General features: G+C 46.0%; 1 protein-coding gene across 1 annotated transcript; it reads left to right on the top strand.

The window, feature by feature from the left end:
• Positions 1 to 1,688: 1,688 nt before the first annotated feature.
• Positions 1,689 to 9,114, top strand: VMAC (vimentin type intermediate filament associated coiled-coil protein). The gene is made up of 2 exons (XM_054013287.1): positions 1,689 to 2,543; positions 5,223 to 9,114. The coding sequence occupies exons 1-2, from the start codon at positions 2,353 to 2,355 to the stop codon at positions 5,578 to 5,580; spliced, it is 549 nt and encodes a 182-aa protein (XP_053869262.1). The 5' UTR covers positions 1,689 to 2,352; the 3' UTR covers positions 5,581 to 9,114.
• Positions 9,115 to 10,291: the final 1,177 nt, after the last annotated feature.

Below are 10,291 nucleotides of genomic sequence, written 5' to 3' on the forward strand. Positions count from 1 at the left end.
TTTATTAATGTAAAACAGAAGCTATATAAATCCAGCTTTTTCCACACTTCTTGAACATTGCTTTTCTGGCTGCCCTCTAACCAATTCACAAACAGTGAGTATACCCCTTCACTCTCTAAATTGTTGTATTATCAAAAGTGAAATGAGGTGAAATTGGGCAAAAGATATTTGTAAGGATCTTTCAAGTTAGCACTCCCCTACACCAGTTGTTTTCAAACTTTTTTTCTGGAGACCCAGTTGAAGAAAATTGTTGATGCCCATGACTCAACAGAGCTGGGGCAGAGGGTTGGGGTACAGGAGGGGGTCTGTGGCTGGGGGTCTGTGACGTTCCCCTGGTGTTATCCGGACCGGTGATCTGCTAGGTCACTTCAATCCTGGACTCTGGGAGCCAGCCTGACCCTGCTCTGCTGTGAGAACCCCACTCCTGGGCTGTTCACACACAGCCTGTGGCATATAAGCTGTTCCTTGGATTGTGCAACCGAATAACACTAGACAATATCTCTGGTCCCAGACACAACCCTAGGAACCTCCATCTTGCAGTGTCCAGTTATGCCCACTGGACGCTGCAAGCTTATATGAGTTTGTCAATTTTTAACAAAGAAATTGATATGTATCAGGCTTGTTACCCCAAGGGGAGTCTCTGACACGCTTCAAACCAAACACACTGCTTCATGTAGAATAAACAAACAATTTATTAACTACAATAGATAGATTTTAAGTGATTGTAAGTCAAAGTATAACAAGTTGGATTTGGTCAAATGAAATAAAAGCAAAACACATTCTAAGGTGATCTTAACACTTTCAGTGCCCTTATAAACTTAGATGCTTCTCACCACAGGCTGTCTGGTTGCCCTTCAGCCAGGCTCTCCCCTTTGATCAGCGCTTCAGTCGCTGGCTGGTGATGTCTGTAGATGGAGGTGGAAGAGAGAGGAAGAGCATGGCAAACATCTCTCCCTTCTATCATGTTCTTTCTTCCTTCTTGGCTTTGCTTCCCTCCCCCTTCACAGTCAGGTGAGCATTACATCATTGTAGTCCCCTGACTGACCAAGGGAAGGGGGGTGACTCACTGGAGAGTCCAACAGATCCTTTGTTGCTGCCTAGGCCAGTGTCCATTGTTCCTGTGAGGCTGGGCTGGGTTTGTCCCATACGTGCCCTGATGAGGTGTGAACGGCCCCTCTATTCCTAGAGAGTTCTGCCTGGGCTTGTTTAAGCCATGAGGATGCATTTTCAGCCTCATAACTATATAAATGAAATTACACCCTATAACAAACATTACTATAACAACAATTACTATAACATTACTATAACAACTATGTTCAGTGCATCATGAGCCTTCCGAAGACACCCGACAGGACAAACTTTGCATTCGATACCACACAATCATATTATAAGGATGAACATGGGGGTGCAGGGTATTCCCCCAAGGTACAAAATGTCACAGGGTGTAGACTCTGGGATGGGGCCAGGGATGAGGGGATTGGAGTGCAGGAGGGGGCTCAAGTTTGGGGGGGGGCTCAGGGCTGGGGCAGAGGGTTGGGGTGTGGGATTGGGGCCCGGGCTTACCTCAGGCGGCTCCCGGTCAGCGGTGCAGAGGAGGTGCTAAGGCAGGCTTCCTGCCTGTCCTGGCACCACAGACTACGCTACGCTCCGGAAGCCGCCAGCAGCAGGCCCGACTCCTAGACAGAGACACACAAGTGGCTTCGCGTGGCTCTCACCTGCAGGCACCTCTCCAGCTCCCATTGGCCGGTTCCCAGCTAATGGGAGTGCAGAGCCGGTGTAGTGCATGGAGCCCTGTGCCCCCTCTGCCTAGGAGCCGGCCCTGCTGCTGGCCGCTTCAGAACAGGTAGGGACTAGCCCGTCTTAGCCAGGCAGCATGCCCGACGGGAACAGAGCCACCATGACCCAGTGCCTTATATTCTGCGATCCAGTACTGGGTTGCAACCCGCAGTTTGAAAACCACTGCCCTACCCCACTACTCCCAAAGCACCCCTCTTCCTAGGGTGCCCCAGCCCCACTTTTCCCAGGGTGCCATCCACCTGCCTCAAAGCACCCCCTGCTCCCAAAAGGGACCGTCTGCTGGGAGGGGGCATCCCTCTGCCCCCAAGGGGTCCACCCCAGGCCAGTGGCCCTGCTCTGCCCCAAAGGGCTCCTCTCTCGGGGAGGAGCATCGCCCTACCCCCAAAGGGCCACACTGCCCTCACAGCGACCCCTGTCCCCAAAGCCCGGGTCCAGGCCAGGATGGAGCGGGCTGGCTGGGGCGGGGCTTGCCGCGCCCCGCCCCGCCGGCCGAGGAGCGGAGCCGAGCGGGGCGGGAGCCCGCAGCCGCGGAGGGCCTAGCCGGGCCCGGCCGACATGTGGGCGCCACCGGCCGGACAGATCCGCGAGGCCAATGCGCACCTGGCGGCGCTGCACGGGCGCGTGGCGGAGCTGGAGCGGCGGCTGGGCGCGGCCGAGCGCACGGGGCGCGGCCAGGCGGAGAGTCTCATCCGCAAGGACGGCGAGCTGCGCGCGGCGCTGCGCGAGCTGGGGGCTGCCAAGGACAGGTAGCGCCGGGGGCAGCGCCGGGCGTCTCCTCCCGGCCCGGCCCGGCCCGGCCGCCCCCGGGCGCGGCGCCGCTCGGTCCCGGGCCCGGGCCCGCGTCCAGGCCGGGGGAAGGCTGGGCTGCGGGAATGTGTAACCCCCCGGGGGCCGACAGCCCGGGGCGGGGCTGGGCCGGGCCGGGCCGGTCGGTGGCGTGGCCCCGCGGTGAGACCGGCCCGGAGGCCCGGAGTTCAGGAGGGTGGCAGGGAAATCCGAACTGGCCCAGCCCCGGCTTTGGGCGCGGGGACCGTCCTGCTGCGAGCCCCAGGTGCTGGGGAGTAGGGGTTCGGCCGAGGTAAAACGTGCGCTCAAAGGAGCGTGGCCACAGGATTGACGGTCCCGTGGGCTTTGGGCTGCTGGTAGCAATGTATGGAAAGGATGTCACTGGATTGCTAACTTCTAATCTTGGCAAAAGCCATCTTGTGCCCCCCCCCCCCAATCCAGATATGACTATGACTGATGTAGTGTACAATAGCCAACAGAGCTTCTTCGGTTCAGGTTGTTTAACTTCTCATTAGAGGTCTCTATTTTCAGTTGCTTGTTACTTTGCTGATACTACACTTGAATTTAGCTCAAAGATGAAGTTTCTTCATACCAGGTCTCTGTCTCAGGCCGAATTTGTTTTGGAAAGTTTAATTTGATCTTCTGAGAACAGTGGTAGGGAAAAGTTATGCCCATGTTTTGTAGTAAAGGTTGCCAAGTCAAATTAGGAAATACCAAACCTAAGGTTGCTTGTGCAGTTCTAAGTCAGTCCCCTTGTAGGCATGCATGATGGTGATTTTCCTGAGCATGGCTCATCCTGCACGCTAAGACAGGGCTTCTGAGGGAAAAAAAGTATTTGATCATGTATTCCTTAATTCTGGTATTTCCTAACTATTCAATGCTTTACTTTGAAACCCTGGTGTTCTTTTAATGTGTTTTCTTAAAATTTTTAAAAGCAAACTGAAACAATAGAAATACCTTCATGCGAACTATATTCACCATCAAATGTGTCACTAGCAGGGTCAGGACCTTTAGCTCAAACTGCAGACTTCTACCGCCTGAGTTAATTGAACATCTGGTAGCATTAGTAGGCTGTTCTCCTGTATGTGGACCGATTAGAGGGGAAGAGATAGTACCAATCCCACTAGTAAAATGGGTATCTGCTGGGTAGTACCAATCCCAGTATTCCAGCAGAGGAATATTGAGACTCAGGAATCCTGGGTTCAGTTCTAGGTTCCAGGGGAGAGTATATTCTAGTGATTACAGACCCTTCTGTCCCCATCTGCTGTTCTCCTCCCTGTCTTACATGCATATCCACTTATCTCCCTGTTCCCTTCTGCTTCCAGCCTGTGTCCTTCCTCTGTTCCTCAGATACAAAGGAGTGAGTAAGGTTGCTTCTGCCACCTCCTTGCTCCCTTGATGCTAGCAGGATGAAAGCAAAAGGAGCAAGTGTCTCCAAATTCTGGAGCTTGGTGCTACAACAGAGGTGCAAGGACGGGAAAAGTTCTGCTCAGTCACAATATCATGGTGGAGGACATGTGCAGTCCAGTCAGCATGTAGCAGCTGTATGGAGATGGAGCATACTCAGTGCAGATAGTCTTTGGAGAATTTAGCTGCCAGCTTCTAACACACCTCTACTGAGCATGTGCAAACTACAGTTTTCACTGGCTTTTAACTTGCCCACATGTAGGCAATTTTTTACAGTTACAGCAAAACACACCTCCCTGACATCAGTTAACATAAGAACATAAGAGAGGCCGTACCGGGTCAGACCAAAGGTCCATCTAGCCCAGTATCCTGTCTACCGACAGTGGCCAAAGTCAGGTGCCCCAGAGGGAGTGAACCTAACAGGCAATGATCAAGTGATCTCTCTCCTGCCATCCATCTCCATCCTCTGACAGACAGAGGCTAGGGACACCATTCCTTACCCGTCCTGGCTAATAGCCATTAATGGACTTAACCACCATGAATTTATCCAGTTCTCTTTTAAACTCTGTTATAGTCCTAGCCTTCACAACCTTCTCAGGTAAGGAGTTCCACAAGTTGACTGTGCGCTGCGTGAAGAAGAACTTCCTTTTATTTGTTTTAAACCTGCTGCCTATTAATTTCATTTGATGACCCCTAGTTCTTGTATTAATGAGTTGATCTCCCTTGCCAAATTTCATATTCCTGTTGCAGGGCTTCTCAAAGAAATGGTTGTAAGAATTTTTAATGTGGGCAAAACAATGTATTTTTCCCTAAACTCATTATCTAGAGTGGCTGAACTGTTTTAGTTGAAACTTTCATAAAAATTCAGTCCAAGGGGCAGACACCCAGCTTGGAAAATTTCAGCCTGAAAAGTTAAAGTTTGGCAAAACTATAAGAAACAAGGTCTTATAATGGAAAGTGTTAGTTAAGTATCACTATTTGCACTGCCAGTGATGTGTTAGAACTGCATAAACAGCAGACCCAAAGAGAGGGACATGAGAGAAAGATTCAGGAAGCTTGAAATGATATGGGGATCATTTCTTCAACATTTTATATAAACTGTTTTTTTGAAACTGAAACACACTTCAGGTTTTTATAGAATGAGGGTAAATAAGTGAGGAACAGTAGTTATGTGCATGGCTACGTTTTAGTAGCCTTGTTTTGAGACTATTTTTCTTCTGTTTTCTTCTAAGAGAAATTACTGCTCTGCAGCAGAAGCTGCTCTCATCTGAGGAGACAATTCAGAAGCTGTTGAATGTTATCCAGAAAAAAGATGACTTAATTGTACAGCTGAAGCACAGGAGTCATCTTCTGACTAAAATCTGCAGAAACCGACCCATCCTGGACAATCTTCTGTCTTACATGGCAGAAGGGGAACAGTTAAGTACCCTTCCAGGGACCCAAAGTGATTCCAGTTCTCCGGTTCATGACGAGTTCCAGGAGTCAAACTGCATCACCAACCAGATATCAAAGCACAAAGACTTCTCTCTCAGTGAAGATGACCTGGAAGATCAGGAATTGGATACGAGCCAGTTTGGGACGACAGTGTGAACTGAGTGTGGAACATGACCTTTGTTACAAATACTCCAGTTCCGATTTTCAAACTTCCTTCTGTTTTTTAATCTTGTCCTGAAAGAACCAGGTTCAGATGGGAGTCTGTCCCCGACCCCCTCAGTTCTTGCAAGTAGCCTTTTCTATACCTCCTTCATTGAGGACTCAGGAAAGTAGGCTCTATGCAATACTACCTACTTGAGCGGATACTAAACCTTGATGAAATGGGCACTTATGGGTTTTCCACTGTTCCTTTATCATGGGGATCTTTTAATTCCTCCTGTCCTCCAGTATTTACTTTCCTCTGTGACCCCAAACACTTCATGTTAAGGATACTTAAGTCAAATGCTATATGCATAGTAGATCTTCCAGCACTGGGGGCCAAATGTATCACCATCGACTTTCAGCTTCTGTTGGCCTAAGTGCTGCTCCTCATCCAGGTCTGCTGTATATCAGAGCCACAGACAGTGATTGATTAGAGCAGGATGTTTATATACCAAATTCTAGGACATGATGTCTGAGTCTATAAACCTATAAAATATTGTGCAGTCTTGGGAACGAAAAATCTAAGTGCTCAAAGTTCTACATGTTTCAGTCAAAGGACGTATTAAATTAGTGAAAAGCTATCTTTTCTGGGAAGTTTGGCTGCATTGATTTTAGTTATATGCTGAATTCCTAACCTGATGTTTTGTTTTTGAGATTAGATTTGTTAGTTAAGGTTAATCAAATCTCTTTTCTTTTGCTCTATGGAGTTAGCACAGAAAGAAGGAAACTAGTGTATGGGTTTGAGGCAGATTCACAATGTAAATGGAGGGAATCCATTTTCTGAAATTCACCTTTTTTCCAGATTGTGTCTGTCTGTTTTAAAATTAGAGTGGAGGAATTAAGGGGAAAATATCACATTCATTAGTAAGAGGTATAGTCACTACAGTTGGTGGTGGGATTTTCTGGGTAGAAGGGTTAGTTTCTGACTTGATCACTCTGACTTGCATTTAAAACTTGGTAGAAAATTTAATCTATTTTTAAGCTTTTTAAAATTCTGCCTCTACTGTCCTCTTACAGCTTTAAGATTGGCACCAGTCGCTGCATGGGAACTTTACAGCTGGCCACTTTGTGCAGCAGCAACCTTTCTGCCTTTGTCTAGAACATGTAGATTTTCTCTGTGGTCTAACCAGATTTCTTTTCCAAATTCAGTCAGAGAGTTTAAACAAGATGACAGCAGCTCTATATGCAATTCCCTGTAGCTGGCTACGTACTTTTTTATATCTATCATAAAGACCTGCTTTTATATGGGATGTTCCTTGTTCAGAATTCTTCAGTGGGAAACAAAATGTGAGAACGGGTATTCGACTTCAAATAAGAGTAAAGGAAAATCTCTTAAAATTCCTTTTTGAGAAACTCTTATAAACATATGCAACATATTTATACCACCAGACTGAATTTCCTGTATTTTTATAAATCTAAAACCCTTGACTACTTTTGGTCACTAAAGATTCCTTTGCATTTTTTGTAAAACAGGGTTTTGGCAATTATGTCCTTGCCAAATACTAACTCAGGTAAATACATTCTGCCTCCATATAGTCTCTGCCATTTACAGTCAATAAATAATTCTTAACTTCTCCTTCATCAGATGTGTGGGAACAGTGCTGGTGGTGCAGGATGGACAGTTACATACAGTGAGAATGGTATTTTTGTAGTGGGTGGAGTGACCTCTGTTTGAAGAGTTTATAAAAGCACTTGGTGATTTGGGATTATAGGTGCTATGTAAACATAAGGGATTATTATCTCTTTACAAGTCTAAAGTAAATGTGCAGTTTCTTGTGAACATGTACATTATGCTGGTCTGGCCCAGCCTATGTGGTGTCCCTTCAATGCAAACAATCAACCTTCAGTGCAATAAAAATGTCCCAGTGTATTTTTCATCTGAAATTGTGTGTGTAAAATAATTTTGCATCTGCCTATATAGAGTTAGGAATTCCTTTGCGGTTTGTCAGATTCAGGTGCAGATATTTTGCACTTAACAACAAAAAAGAACGTCTTGCTCTCTTGCAAGGTGTCTCCCTTCCCCAGTGGAGAAGAAGGGGTCAGAAAGGACCCAACTGTGTGCAATGGCAAGAAAGACAACTGACTCAAATATGTGTCCAAAGCAATAATACTTCTCATTGTTTAAGCTGCAAGTGCTCCTGTCATGACCTTGGTGTAAAGGATAAACGATATGGTGGGACAGTCAGCCTTTTGAAGTTTCAACCACTATCTCATTACACTCCTTGCCTCTTCTAGTTGTCAGAGTTTGGGATGCATAACTCCCTCCACAGCAAAATGAGACTATAACCCTAATTAGCATATGTGTTTGTTTGTTACTATTGTACAATTAGGGTGCAAGAAAATATGTAGGACCAAGGGAGCTCAAATTAATCTTCTTAAAACTGTAACATTCAGGCAACTGGGCAGAAGTAATGTTCTGTGACTTAGGAATCAGTAGGTTTCAGGAAACTGGCTGTAAGTGCTTTTGTTTTGCTATTGCTGTGTTCTTCCTGGTAAATTGGACAAAATGGATTTGAAGCCCTGGAATGGATTACCTAGGGAGGTGGTGGAATCTCCGTCCTTAGAGGTTTTTAAGGTCAGGCTTGACAAAGCCCTGGCTGGGATGATTTAGCTGGGAATTGGTCCTGCTTTGAGCAGGGGGTTGGACTAGATGACCTCCTGAGGTCCCTTCCAACCCTGATATTCTAGTATTCTATTTGTAGCGTGTGAAACCCTAATGGGAAAGATAAAACTACATTTAGTTGTGTGCTGTCTCTGCCTTTATTGGCACTGATCTCATACACTGGTAAAGTTCTTAAGGCTCTGCTTTGTGGCTAGTTTATTAAAGCTCTCACTATACCATTTGGCCCTAATGAGGCATAGTCATTTTCAAAACAACCTGAGTACACTGGTGGATTTTAGAGCACTTTGAAAAATCTGCTCTCAAACAGAAAGCTCTGCTCAACTGTATTGAATGTGATGGCTACAGAACAACAAAGCTGAAGTTGCAAAAATATTTAAACTATGCTGAACTCATTCCATGGCCTTGAACCAAAATGTTGTTAAAAGCACTATATCCATTCAGTTCTCTACAGTGAAATTGATTCTGCAGGCAACTCCATGCCTGCAGATCTCTAAAGAAGGAAGAATCCAAATCCTAAATAGATTAAATCCTTTGAGAAAGAGGATGGTATTGTACATTCCTTCAGCTCCTGTGCAATTCAGAGTTTTTAAAATCTTTTGCCTTCCTTAACTTTCCAGGCCTCTTTCTAAAGTTTAAGGATGTAAACTTGTGTCAACATTTCATCCATTTATCAGCTGTTTGTTACTGTGGGTGAAGGGCTAAGCAATTAGTTACTATTTTAAATAAAAACTCAGGTTTTTTTTCTCACTGATTATCATGGCAGTATCATCCAGCTGCCTGCATTTATTATTTTTGTTGCATTTGCATCTGTCCTCGCTTAAGTTTTTCTTGCAGGATACAAAATAAAGATATTTTGGCATATTTGAGTCATGTTGTTTCCATGGGTTTTCTTTGCCTCTTCAGTTTTAAGTGACTCAACTGGTCAGAAACACACAGGGACGGTTTGTCCAGTGTTTTCACTAGACTATTTACTTTTGTATCCTCTCATCTGATCTCCTTTCAAACTTGGCCCCTCTCGTTTGAAATGCCCTTTTCCCTGGCATTGGTAAATAATTCTAGTTGTTCTTTGAAAGTTAACACATTTGCAAAACATAACTAGCTGTCCTTTTCTGACATCCCTAGTCCCCTGGGATGTTTTGTCTATGATCCTTTCAAGATGTATAATTACTATTGAATCTCCATGTTACAAGGGGGGGGATGGATAGCTCAGTGGTTTGAGCATTGGCCTGCTCAACCCAGGGTTGGGAGTTCAATCCTTGAGGGGGCCATTTAGGGATCTGGGGCAAAAATCTGTCTGGGGATTGGTCCCCCTTTGAGCAGGGGGTTGGACTAGATGACCTGCAGAGGTTCCTTCCAACCCTGATACTCTATGAATATTGTCACCTATCACCCAATTTGCTTTATATGAAAGGGGCATGAGCCCAGTGCTGCCATCAGTTACCTGCAGTAGAATCTCCTTTGCATATGGATAGGTGCAGTCCTGCACTCCCAACTCTCCAGAACATGACTATCTATGATGTGTGAGTGGTGAAGGAGAGTTGGCACCAACATCCAGGGGCTCAGTCATTGCTGATAGTACCTAGAGCCAATATTGTTTCCAGTATGTAGGAAACAGTATATTATTTAGTATAAAAAGCCCTTGATGAAGGTTGACAGCTGGGTTTTAAATGTCCCTTTATCGTCCACATCTATTGTATGTGCCACTTTTTCTTGTAGCCAAAGGAAGGGTGGGGCTGTGTGCAAACTGTGTTGGAGTCTTTCATAACCATATATAAGGGAACTGTTGGCCCCTTACTAAAACTCAGTGGGGTTTTTTTGGTTGGCTGCTCCCAGTACCAAAAGAAAGGGGAAGGGTTGATGGGAAATCAGGACTCTGAGACTGACAGTCCCCTGGAATAATGAGGAGAGGCCAATGCTCCAGGTCAGCCTGATTGACAGAGCGGGCAGGTTAATGGAAGCAGGAGGCCAGAGGGATCCCGTCCTCCGTGTGAGCTGGAACAGAGTGGGGCCGAACTAAGGAGAGAGCAGGGGCCCGAGCTGAGC

This window comes from Malaclemys terrapin, chromosome 24, assembly GCF_027887155.1.
Source record: "Malaclemys terrapin pileata isolate rMalTer1 chromosome 24, rMalTer1.hap1, whole genome shotgun sequence".
NCBI classification, from domain to species: Eukaryota; Metazoa; Chordata; order Testudines; family Emydidae; genus Malaclemys; species Malaclemys terrapin.

Bases quoted from the DNA above. Each gene is read 5' to 3' on its own strand.
- VMAC (XM_054013287.1), top strand. From the start codon at position 2,353: ATGTGGGCGCCACCGGCCGGACAGATCCGCGAGGCCAATGCGCACCTG. The intron at 2,544-5,222 runs GTAGCGCCGGGG...TTTTCTTCTAAG, and splicing joins CTGGGGGCTGCCAAGGACAG to AGAAATTACTGCTCTGCAGC.